Genomic DNA, 18889 nt, shown 5'->3' with positions numbered 1-18889 from the left:
ACATTACCTTGGTCAAGGAGAATGGCTGCATCGTACCTTCTTGTTAATGTATCTGTGCATCCCTTATATAATATCTACTGTACATCAGCGAACCAAAAGAGGGACCACACAGGAATATCCCGACGACCAGCATTAGTCTCCAGCCTATCAGTATCACTGCTGTTGGCAACACCAGCATACATGTCGCATTTAAGGCACATGCCAACATGATGGAAATGCACTTAGAAACAATCACAAACACAAGGGCAGCAGTTTAGAAAGCCTCTTTATTGCAATAATACCAACAAGTCATTTCTCAACATTTCATTTCCAGAGGTGCAAGACAGAGAAATTAAACACAAATTAAGGAGATGTATATTTTTTTCCCATTTATTTTTTTAAACTTCATTTTATTTCCTTGGTTTCTAAGTGCGAGAGAAAGAAATAGTGATCCTTTTAATTTGCTCAGTTATCCTTAACACCACATTCCTCTCACTTCCCAGCAGTGTGAGCCAAAAAGCCACCCTGAGCACAGCCTGCGAGGGGTTAAGGGTCACGCCTCACCCTGAGTAGCCTGCGAGGGAGGGGGGGGGGGGGGGGTCACACCTCACCCTGAGCAGCCTGCAAGGGAGGGGGGGTTACACCTCACGCTGAGCAGCCTGCGAGGGGTTAAGGGTCATGCCTCACCCTGAGCACAGCCTGCGAGGGGTTAAGGGTCACGCCTCACCCAGACCTAAAGCCACACAACTGCCACGCTGATACAAAGCTCCATTCAATACCAAATATAAAAAAATTAGGGGTCATGCCCACCTTCATATCTAGACAAACCAGTCTGTGGCTACAGCGCTGCAATACCTTCCTCCACCACCACCACATCGAGGCAGTACAACATCCTCCTACCTCCTTCATCTGCCTTGGTCTGAGACACACCCCCTCCCCTCCATCAAGCTGTGCCCTGAGAATACAGTGTGTCGTGAGTAATAATCTACCCCACCACCCTGCAAATCAATAACATTGATAGTAAAGAAATTCATATATATATATAAAAAAAAAAATTCAATACATGTGTCCAGGAAAGAGAAAAGGAAATGGAAGGCAACCTTGCACAGTAGTTACAACTGTATTTAAGGCCTTTCTTGTGTGTTGGCATGTCGTGTACATAATATACGAGCGCTTGTACGCGGTCACTCAAATCTTTTGATAACTCCCGTTTCAGATACACGTCCCGTCATCACCGTCTCAAGTCAGTACACCAGTGGTTTCATCACGTCTTAGTCAAAAGGCGAACATCTCAGTGCAAAAATGAGAAATTTAAGCACAACAAGTCACAATTAAATGCCTACTGTATACACGGACGAGTCTCCAATCGTGTAATCCTGGATGTAAAATCACGTCTCTAAAACGAAGGTTAAACGTGTATCTAATTGGAACCAAGCAGCCCAGAAAGCATAGTGACATGTCGAGTTACTAACCACAGCGAGATTAATATCCACACAGTAGCCTCCATTATAAAGTGAGGCGAGAGAGCGAGCAAGAGCCATAATAAACACGTAGTACTTTCATACTTAACCATTATAAAAACGTAAGAATAAAATACAAATCTATAGATGGCGATATTACTTTGGTCCCCTTCGAGTAATCCTTCTTCATTTATTTGATTCACTTACTTTATTTATACTTCCATCTTTGTTATTTCTTCAATTAGAAAAATAGATCCCACAACAGGACTATCATAATCGGAATGTTTCCTTACAAAAATATCATTCATATTCTTCTTTTTTTTGTTTTCCCAGAGAAAGAAATGAAGCACGAGAAAAGCAAAACAATTTGCACGAGATAAGCAAAAATTTGGCCCGAGAATAAATGCATGTGTTGTAAGTGTAACTGTATGTCAGTATGGGGATTGTCAACATGTTTGTGTGTAATGTGAGTGTATAGCGAGTCTACATGATAGATTGTCACCGGTAGAGGATGGGAGGGGCGATCACGGGGTAAATACCTGCCCTTTAGTGATACAGTATGATGGTTTTATCCCTCCTTAATACAGTATGTCAGTTATGTATCTGCGTTTGGGTCCGTGTATTCCTGTTGCAGTTCGATCCTCCAAGCAGCAGGGGGCAGCATGGCTTCCTTCACTCGGGCTTGGGTTCGGGGGTCTCGCTCTTGGGCTCGCTCTCCTCGTCGCTCTCGACACCGGCACGGCTGATGATGCGGCGCATGGGGAAGGGGAGATCACCCCGTCTGGAACAAACAACGTTCAGAGGACATGGTCAGACAACGGTCACGGAAGACTAGAACAGAACTGAGGCCTTCTTTGTGACGGTACAGCAGACAGTTTCTGGTATCCTCACCTGAGCTACACTTCCTACACCCACCTGAGCTACAGTCTCTACTACACCCACCTGAGCTACACTTCCTACACCCACCTGAGCTACAGTCTCTACTACACCCACCTGAGCTACACTTCCTACACCCACCTGAGCTACAGTCTCTACTACACCCACCTGAGCTACACTTCCTACACCCACCTGAGCTACAGTCTCTACTACACCCACCTGAGCTACACTTCCTACACCCACCTGAGCTACAGTCTCTACTACACCCACCTGAGCTACACTTCCTACACCCACCTGAGCTACAGTCTCTACTACACCCACCTGAGCTACACTTCCTACACCCACCTGAGCTACAGTCTCTACTACACCCACCTGAGCTACAGTCTCTACTACTACACCCACCTGAGCTACAGTCTCTACTACACCCACCTGAGCTACAGTCTCTACTACACCCACCTGAGCTACAGTCTCTACTACTACACCCACCTGAGCTACAGTCTCTACTACACCCACCTGAGCTACAGTCTCTACTACACCCACCTGAGCTAGTCTCTACTACACCCACCTGAGCTAGTCTCTACTACACCCACCTGAGCTACAGTCTCTACTACACCCACCTGAGCTACAGTCTCTACTACACCCACCTGAGCTACAGTCTCTACTACACCCACCTGAGCTACAGTCTCTACTACACCCACCTGAGCTACAGTCTCTACTACACCCACCTGAGCTACAGTCTCTACTACACCCACCTGAGCTTGCTCTTGAGGGAGCTGACTTCACGGTTCATTGCGTCCGCTGACTCTGTAGCGTCCTCCAACTCCCTCTGCAGTTTCCTGCGGTTGGCGTGGGCTCTCTGACCCTCCTCCTCTGCCTCCTCCAGCTGTCGCTTCAACTGCTTCATACGAGAGTTCAGCTTGTCTGACTGGAAGACAAACAAACAAGACTTTAGTTAGAAATACAATAGCAATTGAAAGAATTTGGAAGTTATTTAGAAGATGCTACATATGATTTTCCAGATGCATGCTATAGGACCCCATTCAGTCCCACTAGCATTGCCAACAAATAAACAATTTCTGCTAACAATATCTCAAACTGCATGCACTTGCATGGTGTTAGCAGGGTGCCCAACCTGTCCTTTGTAAGTTACTGCTGTGTTAGCAATACCATATGTCTGGCATGGTCTTTGTACTTCTCCATGTTACCATGGTGTTAGCAATACCACATGCCTGACATGGTCTTTGTACTTCTCCATGTTACCATGGTGTTAGCATGGTGTTAGCAATATCATGTCTGACATGGAACTTGTAGTTCTCCGTGTTAGCATGGTGTTAGCAATATCATGTCTGACATGGAACTTGTAGTTCTCCGTGTTAGCATGGTGTTAGCAATATCATGTCTGACATGGAACTTGTAGTTCTCCGTGTTAGCATGGTGTTAGCAATATCATGTCTGACATGGAACTTGTAGTTCTCCGTGTTAGCATGGTGTTAGCGATGTCTCACCTGGTCCTTGTACTGCTCCGTGTTGCGTCTCTCATCGTCCACCTGCAGGATAACCTCTTTCAGTTTCTTCTCCGTGCGTCTCACCAGCTTGGAGGCCCCCTGCCTCTCCCTACATCAACAAGACAACCATCAATACAGGGATTCCAGATCCAATAGTTCATCAACATTTAAAAAAGGTAAATCATTCCAGGGTTGTGGACAGGCCACCCCCTCCCTTCTGCCAATCTGAATGAATCAATTACATAGTCATATCCCGATTAAAAATGTATATATTATGAGTAAGAGAAATAAAAATCACATAACAAACATGCAGTTTACATGCCTATGTATCCCTAGAAAATATCAGGATAGCCCAGTGATCATGATACAAGCTTATTCTGAAATCCGATCAGATACATCTGAATACTAACATGCAAGTAAATTCACCCATTGGTCAAAACTGAGGGGCTTATAAACTCAATTCATAAAATAGTATGATCTTATGAGTGACTATGCATCTTTATGCCCGTCCAGTAGTCTGTCCCCGACTAAGGATTTGTATAGTCGACTTTGATTGGCCAAAATTTGCCGATAGTCAGACTGCTTCTTGTCCTCTGCGAAAGCATGCAATTGGTCCACTGATTGATACATCTTGATATTTGTCTAGTAAATACCCTTTCAGTGCCTCTGTGCCCGTTTTCGTAGGCAGTTAGCCTCGCTGGTATGCGCACCATTAGCGTTAGGCACACTTCTAGACCTCTTTGCTTTTGCATTTGACTAAGAGGTTGGCAGTAACTACGGCTCCTTTCGATCGATTATTCGAATAGTCGGTCAGCCCTACCATCCAGTAATCTGTACCCATTGATAATACGTTTTATTGAAAAAATGCAATTGCTTTATTCGCCCTCACCTGGTCTCCAGGTCCAGCTGCTCCTCCAGCTGGGCGATCTTGGCCTCCAGCGCGGTGATGCTGGCCTTGTACTTCGACTTCACGGTTCCCTCCAGCTCCTGGAGCTTCAGCTTCAGCTCCTTGTTCTGGCGCTCCAGGGTGGCGCGGGCCCCCTCGATGCGCTGGGAGGTGCTGCGCTCAGCCGTCAGCTCCACGGTCATCTGGTCCGTCTGGTGGAGGCAGAGAGAGAGAGAGAGGCTGTGAAGTCCTGTAACCTGCTGAGTCTTTATATTATATATATATATATATATATATATATATATATATATATATATAGCTGTATCTACCAACCTGTTGGGTCTTTATATTATATATAGCTGTATCTACTAACCTGCTGGGTCTTTATAATATATATATAGCTGTATCTACCAACCTGCTGGGTCTTTATATTATATATATAGCTGTATCTACCAACCTGTTGGGTCTTTATATTATATATAGCTGTATCTACTAACCTGCTGGGTCTTTATAATATATATAGCTGTATCTACCAACCTGCTGGGTCTTTATAATATATATAGCTGTATCTACCAACCTGCTGGGTCTTTATAATATATATATATATAGCTGTATCTACCAACCTGCTGGGTCTTTATAATATATATATATATAGCTGTATCTACTAACCTGCTGGGTCTTTATATTATATATAGCTGTATCTACTAACCTGCTGGGTCTTTATAATATATATATAGCTGTATCTACCAACCTGCTGGGTCTTTATATTATATATATAGCTGTATCTACCAACCTGTTGGGTCTTTATATTATATATAGCTGTATCTACTAACCTGCTGGGTCTTTATAATATATATATATATAGCTGTATCTACCAACCTGCTGGGTCTTTATAATATATATAGCTGTATCTACCAACCTGCTGGGTCTTTATAATATATATATATATAGCTGTATCTACCAACCTGCTGGGTCTTTATAATATATATAGCTGTATCTACTAACCTGCTGGGTCTTTATAATATATATAGCTGTATCTACCAACCTGCTGGGTCTTTATAATATATATATATATAGCTGTATCTACTAACCTGCAGCATGGCTCTCTTCAGCCGGTCATTGACCAGCTCAGTGTTGCACTGCTCTTCCTCCAGCTCCTCCTCCAGCTGAGAGATACGAGCCTCCAGCCTCCTCTTCTCCTCTGCAATCTGAGCACTGAGGGGAGAACAGAGGGGAAGAGAGGGAGGAGAGGAGAACAGAGAGAAGGAAGAGGGGGAGGAGAGGAAGAGAGGGAGGGGAGGAAGAGAGGAGAACAGAGGAGGGGAAGAAGAGAGAACAGAGGAGGGAGGAAGAGAGGGAGGAGAACAGAGAGGAGGGAGGGGAGAACAGAGAGGAGGGAGGAAGAGAGGGAGGGGAGAACAGAGAGGAGGGAGGAAGAGAGGGAGGGGAGAACAGAGAGGAGGGAGGAGAGGGAGGGGAGAACAGAGAGGAGGGAGGAGAGAACATAAGAGGGGGGAAGAGAGGGAGGTAGGAGAACAGAGAGGAGGGAGGAGAACAGAGGTGAAGATGTTAAGATATTGAGTCATTAGCAAGAGAAGATGGCAGTGTTGATGTAATTAGGGCTTAGCGATATGTTGATGTTTATAACATATACACACAGCATGAACAGCAAATATCAACACATTCCCGGCCATCCACTTATATACTTGACTGAGAGCCAGCGCTTGAAGGCCAATCACGTATATATATATACACGTGTTTAACGCTTTACAGCGTCATTCCTGGCCATGCTCAAGTTGCCGAAGGACGCTTTACAGCGTCTTTAATATCAATATTTCAAAAATCTGTGATCGGATTCATATTTCCCCTCCGCTGGCCTGAGATCCACCAGGAGGACCCACTGAGCTCTCTGGCGGTTCAGGAGCGCCATCTGGTGGCCGATCGGCGCAATCGCCAAACAGGAAGTGCTGTGGAGGTTGTGCTGGTCGGCCATATTACTTCCGGGCACTCGGTTTGGCTGCAGGCACTCTGGCTCGTCACAATATATAGCGATCCATTGCCAATAACTCGATAAACATGATTTGGACGTATATAGTATTATACAAGCTGGAAATGGTTCATCAGGATAAACATCCCATAATCGAAAACGGTCTACACCACGCTGATCGTCCAACGGCGCTGTCTCGAGAATGCAGTAATCCTCGTTTCAAACCTGGTGTAACTTTTTTTTCATGGACTTTTCTGTTAGCCTGAAGCGAGGGCTTTACCCGATCGCCTGGAATACTTTTTGCGACGCCGAATTCAGTATGCAGTAAAGGAATATAGCATCAGCCAATGGACATATCGATCTACCAGATGGCGATCAAATAACTGGGAAATTCTTTTTGGAATCCAACCGGCCACAGGTAAGAGCGATTTGACGTCAATTTCAGCCTGATCGGGCCTTGTTCTCATAGCCAACCTCCTGATCAGCGTATGTTGTTGTAATAACAAATGCCGTAATTGGTAATCAGAAATTACTCCCCCACCCCCCCCCTCCATGCATTCATGGTGGAACATGATACCGATCATATGCATTTAGATTTTTAACTCTAGCTTGTGTAGGGACAAAACGCCAATCGATTTAACGTTATTAGCTTAGCGCCTTATAACTAGCTTTGCAGGAATTATCCCAGATAATTCCCATATAACGCTCATATTCATTAGGCTATAAAACGGAAACGTATTGATGAAAAAATTATTTCTTTATGGCATATTGAAGGGAAGGTTTATACTGTCAATTGACAATGACAATGGATACATAGCTATAATAGAAAATATAGATTTAGCTCTACAAACAACGTCACGCACAGTGAAAAGTTGTAATGAAAAGCTGGCGTCCTAGAGTGGGGCCCGTCTAATCTAATGGCCGGGAATGTGTTAATCAAGACTTTTCACACAAGGATTTATGACATTTACACTCGTAAGAATATAAATGTTCAAAAATAGTTTTGAATACTGTGATGAAGACACTCCTTACTTCTTGGTGGCCTGGTTGTTAATCTCATCCTGCAGTTCGTCTCTCTCCTGCTGGGCCTGTCTCTTCACACGCTCTGCAGCCGCAAGCTCCTACAGCAGGACACAGAGGGAACACACTGTTCATTCATGTTCCTACCGAGTGTTTCCTACAATTCAAGAAAATAAATGTTATTCTTCACCATCATTCCTTTATTTATATAGATTTATTTAAATAATAAAAATGTTGCGTCTGATCCTGGATGGCGAGGCACTCGTTTTTAGAAGTGTTAGATGCATCCTCCTCTCGGTGCACGGCTGGCTCGAGGACTGACCTCTTGCATCTGGATCATATCGGCCTCCATGCTCTTCAGCTTCTTCTCGGTCTCCTTGGCCTGAGCCAGGATCTCCTCTCTGGACATACGAGTCTCCTCCAGCTCCCTGATGAGGTCCTTCATCTGGGCCTGAGGGGGACGGGCAGAAACAGAACCTTCTGTCAATATAATAATTAATTTTATTTGTATAGCGCTTCTCAGGAACCCGAAGTCGCTGACGATATAATGGTTCATCGTTAGGACAACTCTGCAAAATACAAGCTCAGTCTTTTTGGATACACTACCGGTATATACATTTGATCTGGACAAAGAAAACAGGCTGAAAATCTTTACTTTCGTGCCCTTGGATTCGTAATGGTCAAACAAATCACCATGGAACCCAGTCGCATTGAAACATATTGGTACTTTTTATCAACCCACTAGACCAGACCCATAGTTAATTAACACCTTGCTATACAGTGTTTGGCGTTTTGTCAGGGAACAGCTATGACTACAGTTGACCCTCTGTCGCGTTTGTAGTTTGCCAATATGAAAATATGACTAGGATAAAATAGTTCTGTATATAGTTGGAAAAACTATAAATGAAGCTCCTTTTCCCCTCTACCAAATAATGTCGACTCAAAAAGCAACTTCTGTGCTCTAGAGACAACGGACCAGAAATAGCCATGATAGGAATCAGCTGCAGTTCGTTTGAGAACGCAAGGTTTCTTATTGCCTTCAAGTTGAAATATCACCCTGAACAGCTAAATGGGCAGAGAAGGGTTGATCTTCAATTTCCCCCAGGACCAGCCATACTAAAGATGTATGTAACCATACTGAGGTAGGGTTGCCTGACGGAATTGCATTCAATTTCACTTGGTTATTCAGACTAAAAGTGCTTCCAGTCTGGTCAATTTCAGGTGTTAGACGTGATAGGTATAAGTAGACATGCATATAGTGTAGGGGTGGACGGTATGGTCTAAAATTTATATCACGGTATAATTTGAAGCATAGACGGTAACGGTATATATCACGGTATCATCGTTTTTGATAAATTTTTTTTTTTTTTATTTTATATAATTTTTTTTTTTTTTATAAAATATATATATTATATAATTAGACTTGTACTGGTATTATCTGCGAGACATCGCCACCACGCAACAAGCTCCACTGTCTGTGTGTACTCTAGTAGCCTCCAGCTACGGCCAGGTTTCTCCGGAGCTGCACCTGGACCTATACTCTAGTAGCCTCGAGCAGAGCTACGGCCAGGATTCTCCGGCGCTGCACCTGGACCCTATTGTATTGGTATTATAACGTTAGCAAGCCCTCAGCTCGAATACGCATCGAATCAGTGTTATAAGACATTGATATCATGAGCCATCTGTAGCTACTAAATATATAACGTTAATACAACGCCTCAGTGAATTATTTAGTTCAATGGGACATTTCGTTTTGAACGGTGAACAAACTTGCGTTAACGTGAGCTAACAGGTAGCATACACGTCTCTAGTACTAGACTTTGTGGAGCGTTTGTTGATGTCAGGAGCTATCGGTAGCTGGCCGACTAGATACCGTTCGGTTAGACAATGCCCCATCATGTATTAAACTAAAAGTGAATAGTTGACTGGGTCATTTTGTAACGGTAGCTAAGCTAACGTTAGCTCAGGGCGACGCCGACAGCTCCCGTGTCCCGTCCCACTAGACTACTAGACCCGTGTTTACATGCGTGCGGTAGGGGCTGGCACGCCCACTGCGCGAAGCCTCCTAAATAACTTTTTCCAGTTCGCACATATCTATTATCTATGACTAATTCTATCTATTTTTAGGGGCAAATGCGAGTGAAATAGTCGCGCTGTGGTTACATGACGTCATTGCTATTTTAGAGCTGCACTACCGGTTACACTGTATACTCAAAATCCATACCGTAGAGCAAATTCATACCGTTTATACCGTATACCGTTTATACCGTCCACCCCTAGTGTTACTTATATTATGTTAAGCACACTCACCTGCAGTTTCTTCAGCTGTTTGAGGGCCTCGTCACGGCTCTTGTTGGCCATGTCGATTGCAGCCTCCAGCTCCTTCAGATCCAGCTCCATCTTCTTCCGTGCAGCCACGGCAACAGAACGCTGCTTCCTCTCATCCTCCAACTCCATCTCCATCTCCCGCACCTGACAAGCGCAGAGATTTAACAGCAGTCTGTTAAATTAACTCCTCAATGATTGCAAAGTAAAACAACAAGATAGAAATAAACAGGATGTCACTGGTCGGGCCACATGGCTATATGACCCCCACTAACCAGGACTCCCTTCTGCCTGCTACAGTAATGTTACCTGTTTAACCAGGGCCCTCTTCTTCTCCTCCCCCATCTCGTCGCGTCCCGCCAGGTCCCTCTCATACTGGGCCTTCATGGCCTGCATGTTGACCTCCAGACGCAGCTTGGCGTCCTCCGTGGCCTGCAGCTCGTCTTCCAGCTCCTCCAGCTGAGTCCTCATCTCCTCTAGCTGCTGCTCCATGCCTCGCTTGGACTTCTCCAGCTCATGGACCTGAGGGGGATGGAGAGAGAGCATGAATAATTAAAAGTTCCCATATTTTTCAATAGTGCACAAAACCCTGTGAATGTTAGTTGCGCCCCGACGGACACAGCAGACTTACACTCTTGCCAACGTCATCCTTGGAGGAGACAAGGTCTTCCATCTCGGCACGCAGCAGTTTGTTGTTGCGGTCCAGCTCATCCTTCATGTCCATGAGAGTCTCCAGCTCCCGGGTCAGAGACAAGGCCCGGGTCTCCTTCTCCCTGGCCTCAGCTTCGGCCCGGTCGCGCTCCTCTGCGTAGCGCGCCGAGATGTTCTTCTCCTCTGCCAGCATCTGGAGAAAAGTCAGGGGAACGTTAGGAAGGTGTTCTGGAAAAGGTATGAGGATGCTTTAAGATACGAGGGTGTTCTAGAAAAGGTATGAGGATGCTTTAAGATACGAGGGTGTTCTAGAAAAGGTATGAGGATGCTTTAAGATACGAGGGTGTTCTAGAAAAGGTATGAGGATGCCTTAAGATACGAGGGTGTTCTAGAAAAGGTATGAGGATGCTTTAAGATACGAGGGTGTTCTAGAAAAGGTATGAGGATGCTTTAAGATACGAGGGTGTTCTAGAAAAGGTATGAGGATGCTTTAAGATACGAGAGTGTTCTAGAAAAGGTATGAGGATGCTTTAAGATACGAGGGTGTTCTAGAAAAGGTATGAGGATGCTTTAAGATACGAGGGTGTTCTAGAAAAGATATGAGGATGCCTTAAGATACGAGGGTGTTCTAGAAAAGATATGAGGATGCCTTAAGATACGAGGGTGTTCTAGAAAAGGTATGAGGATGCCTTAAGATATGAGGGTGTTCTAGAAAAGGTATGAGGATGCCTTAAGATATGAGGGTGTTCTAGAAAAGGTATGAGGATGCCTTAAGATATGAGGGTGTTCTAGAAAAGGTAAGAGGATGCCTTAAGATACGAGGGTGTTCTAGAAAAGGTATGAGGATGCCTTAAGATACGAGGGTGTTCTAGAAAAGGTATGAGGATGCCTTAAGATATGAGGGTGTTCTAGAAAAGGTATGAGGATGCCTTAAGATATGAGGGTGTTCTAGAAAAGGTATGAGGATGCCTTAAGATATGAGGGTGTTCTAGAAAAGGTATGAGGATGCTTTAAGATATGAGGGTGTTCTAGAAAAGGTATGAGGATGCTTTAAGATACAAGGGTGTTCTAGAAAAGATATGAGGATGCTTTATAGATACAAGGGTGTTCTAGAAAAGATATGAGGATGCTTTATAGATATGAGGGTGTTCTAGAAAAGGTATGAGGATGCTTTAAGATACAAGGGTGTTCTAGAAAAGGTATGAGGATGCTTTAAGATATGAGGGTGTTCTAGAAAAGGTATGAGGATGCTTTAAGATATGAGGGTGTTCTAGAAAAGGTATGAGGATGCTTTAAGATACAAGGGTGTTCTAGAAAAGATATGAGGATGCTTTATAGATATGAGGGTTTTCTAGAAAAGGTATGAGGATGCTTTAAGATACAAGGGTGTTCTAGAAAAGATATGAGGATGCTTTATAGATATGAGGGTGTTCTAGAAAAGGTATGAGGATGCCTTAAGATACAAGGGTGTTCTAGAAAAGGTATGAGGATGCTTTAAGATACAAGGGTGTTCTAGAAAAGATATGAGGATGCTTTATAGATATGAGGGTGTTCTAGAAAAGGTATGAGGATGCCTTAAGATACGAGGGTGTTCTAGAAAAGGTATGAGGATGCCTTAAGATACGAGGGTGTTCTAGAAAAGGTATGAGGATGCCTTAAGATACGAGGGTGTTCTAGAAAAGGTAAGAGGATGCTTTAAGATATGAGGGTGTTCTAGAAAAGGTATGAGGATGCTTTATAGATATGAGGGTGTTCTAGAAAAGGTATGAGGATGCCTTAAGATACAAGGGTGTTCTAGAAAAGGTATGAGGATGCTTTAAGATACAAGGGTGTTCTAGAAAAGATATGAGGATGCTTTATAGATATGAGGGTGTTCTAGAAAAGGTATGAGGATGCCTTAAGATACGAGGGTGTTCTAGAAAAGATATGATATGAGAGTGTTCTAGAAAAGGTATGAGGATGCCTTAAGATACGAGGGTGTTCTAGAAAAGGTATGAGGATGCCTTAAGATATGAGGGTGTTCTAGAAAAGGTATGAGGATGCCTTAAGATACGAGCGTGTTCTAGAAAAGGTATGAGGATACGAGAGTGTTCTAGAAAAGATATGAGGATGCCTTAAGATACGAGGGTGTTCTAGAAAAGGTATGAGGATGCCTTAAGATACGAGGGTGTTCTAGAAAAGGTATGAGGATGCTTTAAGATACAAGGGTGTTTTAGAAAAGGTATGAGGATGCTTTAAGATACGAGGGTTTTCTAGAAAAGGTATGAGGATGCGAGAGTGTTCTAGAAAAGATATGAGGATGCCTTAAGATACGAGAGTGTTCTAGAAAAGATATGAGGATGCCTTAAGATACGAGGGTGTTCTAGAAAAGATATGAGGATGCCTTAAGATACAAGCGTGTTCTAGCAAAGGTATGATATGAGGGTGTTCTAGAAAAGGTAAGAGGATGCCTTAAGATACGAGGGTGTTCTAGAAAAGGTAAGAGGATGCTTTAAGATACAAGGGTGTTCTAGAAAAGGTATGAGGATGCTTTAAGATACGAGGGTGTTCTAGAAAAGGTATGAGGATGCTTTAAGATACAAGGGTGTTCTAGAAAAGATATGAGGATGCTTTATAGATATGAGGGTGTTCTAGAAAAGGTATGAGGATGCCTTAAGATACGAGGGTGTTCTAGAAAAGGTAAGAGGATGCTTTAAGATATGAGGGTGTTCTAGAAAAGGTATGAGGATGCCTTAAGATATGAGGGTGTTCTAGAAAAGGTATGAGGATGCCTTAAGATACGAGGGTGTTCTAGAAAAGGTATGAGGATGCCTTAAGATATGAGGGTGTTCTAGAAAAGGTATGAGGATGCCTTAAGATATGAGGGTGTTCTAGAAAAGGTATGAGGATGCCTTAAGATATGAGGGTGTTCTAGAAAAGGTATGAGGATGCCTTAAGATATGAGGGTGTTCTAGAAAAGGTATGAGGATGCCTTAAGATATGAGGGTGTTCTAGAAAAGGTATGAGGATGCCTTAAGATACGAGCGTGTTCTAGAAAAGGTATGAGGATACGAGAGTGTTCTAGAAAAGATATGAGGATGCCTTAAGATACGAGGGTGTTCTAGAAAAGATATGAGGATGCTTTAAGATACGAGAGTGTTCTAGCAAAGGTATGATATGAGGGTGTTCTAGAAAAGGTAAGAGGATGCCTTAAGATACGAGGGTGTTCTAGAAAAGGTAAGAGGATGCTTTAAGATACAAGGGTGTTCTAGAAAAGGTATGAGGATGCTTTAAGATACGAGGGTGTTCTAGAAAAGGTATGAGGATGCTTTAAGATACAAGGGTGTTCTAGAAAAGATATGAGGATGCTTTATAGATATGAGGGTGTTCTAGAAAAGGTATGAGGATGCCTTAAGATACGAGGGTGTTCTAGAAAAGGTAAGAGGATGCTTTAAGATATGAGGGTGTTCTAGAAAAGGTATGAGGATGCCTTAAGATACAAGGGTGTTCTAGAAAAGGTATGAGGATGCTTTAAGATACGAGGGTGTTCTAGAAAAGATATGAGGATGCTTTAAGATACGAGAGTGTTCTAGAAAAGGTATGAGGATACGAGAGTGTTCTAGAAAAGATATGAGGATGCCTTAAGATACGAGGGTGTTCTAGAAAAGGTAAGAGGATGCTTTAAGATATGAGGGTGTTCTAGAAAAGGTATGAGGATGCCTTAAGATATGAGGGTGTTCTAGAAAAGGTATGAGGATGCCTTAAGATACGAGGGTGTTCTAGAAAAGGTATGAGGATGCCTTAAGATACGAGGGTGTTCTAGAAAAGGTATGAGGATGCCTTAAGATATGAGGGTGTTCTAGAAAAGGTATGAGGATGCCTTAAGATATGAGGGTGTTCTAGAAAAGGTATGAGGATGCCTTAAGATATGAGGGTGTTCTAGAAAAGGTATGAGGATGCCTTAAGATACGAGCGTGTTCTAGAAAAGGTATGAGGATACGAGAGTGTTCTAGAAAAGATATGAGGATGCCTTAAGATACGAGGGTGTTCTAGAAAAGATATGAGGATGCTTTAAGATACGAGAGTGTTCTAGAAAAGGTATGAGGATACGAGAGTGTTCTAGAAAAGATATGAGGATGCCTTAAGATACGAGGGTGTTCTAGAAAAGATATGAGGATGCCTTAAGATACGAGGGTGTTCTAGAAAAGGTATGAGGATGCTTTAAGATACAAGCGTGTTCTAGCAAAGGTATGATATGAGGGTGTTCTAGAAAAGGTATGAGGATGCCTTAAGATACGAGGGTGTTCTAGAAAAGGTATGAGGATGCCTTAAGATACGAGGGTGTTCTAGAAAAGGTATGAGGATGCTTTAAGATACGAGGGTGTTCTAGAAAAGGTATGAGGATGCCTTAAGATACGAGGGTAGGGATGGGAATTGATAGGATTTTATCGATACGATTCCATTATCGATTCTGCTTATCGATTCGATTCTTTATCGATTCCCTTATCGATACCTGATCAATTTATAATTTAAATAAATAAATTGAAAATGCAACAGAACTACATTTAGTCATTTAGCTGACGCTTTTATCCAAAGCGACTTACAAGTTCTGTACGACAAGCCATCAGGAAGGGCACAACTCTATCGGCTGAGCAACAATGTTCATCAAAGTGTTGAGTGCTAAAGTGTAGGTTAGTTTATTAGGACAAGTGCATGACAGTACGGTTAGTTAGGGTTAGATGTTTTTTTTTTTATTCAGATAATGGTTGAAGAAGTGCGTCTTTAGTCGACGGCGAAAGATTGGATGGGTTTCGGCTGTCCTAACTGGGGTGGGTAGTTCATTCCACCATTGTGGGGCAAGGACTGAGAATAGGCGACTTCTCTTTGATGACCCTCCCGGAGCTCGGATAGGAGTAGGTCTGAGGCGGCCAGAAGATGCAGAGCGTATAGGGGTCTAAGCTGGTTAGAATAACATGCAACTTGACATTTCTGATTGTCATTTATTGTTGAGCCCCCATGTCAGAAAAATACAAAAACTGTAAAAAATAAAACATTAACTATAGCCTACACTTAAATAAAATAATGTATTTGAGATTCTCTTAAAATGTATTTATTTTTTTATTCTTAAACTAATTTAATCTATTGAATAACCGGTTGTTATTCCTCTGACTTCTGTCTCTCACTCACACACTCTCTCTCTCACACACACACACACACACACAGAGAGAGAGAGCTCCCCGGGCCCCTGTCCTATAAGGTATTGGCTTGTGTTGCTACACGGACACATTTGTATGTTGCACCACTGTACTTCCTGGCTTACAGTCTTGTAAACAAACATTCCGTCTCTCATTATATGTGAACTAAAGAGTACAAGGTTTACACAACAGCCCCCACCTGCTGTTTTATTGTATTTGTACCTGTACTATCCGCTGTCAGCTGTTTATCTCTCTTTGTGAGCTTGATTAAATAGCGTTAGCTCACGTTAGCTCCGCGGCTAATTTTAGCTCAGCCTGATCTAAATCAATGACTAGGTTCTAAAGCATTCAAGTAGTTTTCACTGCACATAGAAGTAGCCAAACAGCAGGAGCATTTCGGGAGCATATTACCAAAACCCAGGCAATTTCGAGCCATTAAGGAATCAAATAGAGTCTGCCATGGCTACATGCTAACGGCTAACATTATTGCGCAACTGTAGGCAGCGATAAGGGAATCGAAAGTCACGGGAGCCACACGGTTCCAGGCATCGGCCAATTAGGAACCGGTTCCCAACGGGAACCAGTTTTCGATTCCCATCCCTATACGAGGGTGTTCTAGAAAAGGTATGAGGATGCTTTAAGATACGAGGGTGTTCTAGAAAAGGTATGAGGATGCTTTAAGATACGAGGGTGTTCTAGAAAAGGTATGAGGATGCTTTAAGATACGAGGGTGTTCTAGAAAAGGTAAGAGGATGCTTTAAGATACGAGGGTGTTCTAGAAAAGGTATGAGGATGCCTTAAGATACGAGGGTGTTCTATAAAAGGTATGAGGATGCCTTAAGATACGAGGGTGTTCTAGAAAAGGTATGAGGATGCCTTAAGATACGAGGGTGTTCTATAAAAGGTATGAGGATGCTTTAAGATACAAGGGTGTTTTAGAAAAGGTATGAGGATACGAGGGTGTTCTAGAAAAGGTATGAGGATGCCTTAAGATACGAGGGTGTTCTAGAAAAGGTATGAGGATGCCCTAAGATACGAGGGTGTTCTAGAAAAGGTATGAGGATGCCTTAAGATACGAGGGTGTTCTAGAAAAGGTATGAGGATGCTTTAAGATACAAGGGTGTTTTAGAAAAGGTATGAGGATGCTTTAAGATACGAGGGTTTTCTAGAAAAGGTATGAGGATGCTTTATAGATATGAGGGTGTTCTAGAAAAGGTATGAGGATGCCTTAAGATATGAGGGTGTTCTAGAAAAGGTATGAGGATGCCTTAAGATATGAGGGTGTTCTAGAAAAGGTATGAGGATGCCTTAAGATACGAGGGTGTTCTAGAAAAGGTATGAGGATGCTTTATAGATGTCGACCATTATGTAGTAGTTCACTGAAGAGGTACGCCGTTACTAATTCATTTAGAGCTTAAGAACTTGAGTCTCAAATATTCATATTTCTGGGTTTTCCATCATTATTTCTTTAACTAAAAGTAAAATAGATGGTCGATCTCTTTAACAGTCACCGACTAAGGTAGTACCATCCACATCAATCATCTGACCTGGTCAAACTTCTTCTGCTTCTTCTCCAGGTTGGAGACGATCTGTCTGAGGTGGTCCTGGTCCACTAGCAGGTCATCCAGCTCCTGCTGCAGACGGGTCTTGGTCTTGTCCAGCTTCTCGAAGGCGGAGCACTTCTCCTCCATGCGCTGGTTGACTCCCTCCAGGTCCCTCTGAAGCCTCTTCTTCCCCTCTTCAGCGCTCTCCAGACAGCCGGCCTCCTGCTCCACCTTCTTCTTCATCTCAGCGAGCTATAAGTGGGGAAAAGAGAAAATTATCTTATTGGATAAAAAGGATGGATGCATGTGTAATATATAAAATTATATTGCAGATGACGTTTTTTCATTAGAGACATAATTTGCAGTTGAAAAAATAAACCGCAATACTGTCGTATCGTGATAATATATGGCGGGGCCTCCGGTGATTCCCACCCCTAATAAATAGCCGTTTAACTTGACCAGAGACTGAACGGTGAAGAGCAGTTTACCTGAGACTGAACAGTGAAGAGCTGTTTACCTGAGACTGAACAGTGAAGAGCAGTTTACCTGAGACTGAACAGTGAAGAGCAGTTTACCTGAGACTGAACAGTGAAGAGCCGTTTACCTGAGACTGAACAGTGAAGAGCCGTTTACCTGAGACTGAACAGTGAAGAGCAGTTTACCTGAGACTGAACAGTGAAGAGCAGTTTACCTGAGACTGAACAGTGAAGAGCCGTTTACCTGAGACTGAACAGTGAAGAGCAGTTTACCTGAGACTGAACAGTGAAGAGCAGTTTACCTGAGACTGAACAGTGAAGAGCCGTTTACCTGAGACTGAACAGTGAAGAGCCGTTTACCTGAGACTGAACAGTGAAGAGCCGTTTACCTGAGACTGAACAGTGAAGAGCAGTTTACCTGAGACTGAACAGTGAAGAGCTGTTTCTCCACATTCCTCTTGGCCTCTTCCTCCTCCTCCAGCTGTTCCTTCACGGCGTTCTGTTCGTCCTCCAGCTGGCGCAGACGGGTGTTGAGGGACAGCTTCTGGCGGGTCTCCTCCGTGAGCAGTTCCTGTCGAAGGTAGAAAGAGGAGAAGATGAGAAGGTGAGTGTTTAGTAACAACACTAAAGGATGTTTCATATAACTTAATGACCCGCACAGCAGTGTTTCCTCTAGTGGTTTTGTAGCAGCGAGGACGGGGGGGTAATAGGTAGCGTTTGTCCCACATCCATCCCTGTTGCTTAGTTTTGGTTCTGGTTGAAGCATTAACCCATTCAGTGACAACCACGAGATTAGTCGGGTTAACTCGCCATGCGTTGAGTGCCAAGACCAGAGAAAACTCGGGTTTTAATAGTTATTTCTTTTATTAGCAATATCCATTCATTTTTCATCCATCCAGCCTGACGTTATCATTGGGAATGGGTCTGAGCTCGAAAAGGGCAAATACCGCCGCCCATCGTCTCCCGGATGGGACTGTGAATCAGAAAAAAAAACTCCGGTCCCGGG

The 18889-nt window shown here is 43.3% G+C and overlaps 1 protein-coding gene across 2 annotated transcripts in view; it reads right to left on the bottom strand.

Moving 5' to 3' along the window:
• Nucleotides 1–247: 247 nt before the first annotated feature.
• Nucleotides 248–18889, bottom strand: part of myh9b (myosin, heavy chain 9b, non-muscle) — a 101091-nt gene continuing 82449 nt past the window's right edge. For both annotated transcript variants that reach the window (XM_084329611.1, XM_084329612.1), the window contains 12 exons: nt 18302–18454; nt 17411–17659; nt 10670–10882; nt 10348–10560; nt 10024–10185; nt 8036–8164; nt 7726–7814; nt 5798–5921; nt 4710–4918; nt 3821–3929; nt 3068–3240; nt 248–2220 (listed from right to left, as the gene is read on the bottom strand). In XM_084329611.1, the coding sequence (XP_084185737.1) occupies nt 2112–2220; nt 3068–3240; nt 3821–3929; nt 4710–4918; nt 5798–5921; nt 7726–7814; nt 8036–8164; nt 10024–10185; nt 10348–10560; nt 10670–10882; nt 17411–17659; nt 18302–18454 (1932 nt within the window). In that variant the 3' untranslated portion in view covers nt 248–2111. The remainder of the gene's footprint in view (nt 2221–3067; nt 3241–3820; nt 3930–4709; nt 4919–5797; nt 5922–7725; nt 7815–8035; nt 8165–10023; nt 10186–10347; nt 10561–10669; nt 10883–17410; nt 17660–18301; nt 18455–18889) is intronic.

Source organism: Notolepis coatsorum, assembly GCF_963971535.1.
Source record: "Notolepis coatsorum genome assembly, chromosome: 14".
Lineage (NCBI taxonomy): Eukaryota > Metazoa > Chordata > Actinopteri > Aulopiformes > Paralepididae > Notolepis > Notolepis coatsorum.
Note: the sequence above shows the minus strand (reverse complement) of the source record. Positions and strands in the feature narration are given on the sequence as shown.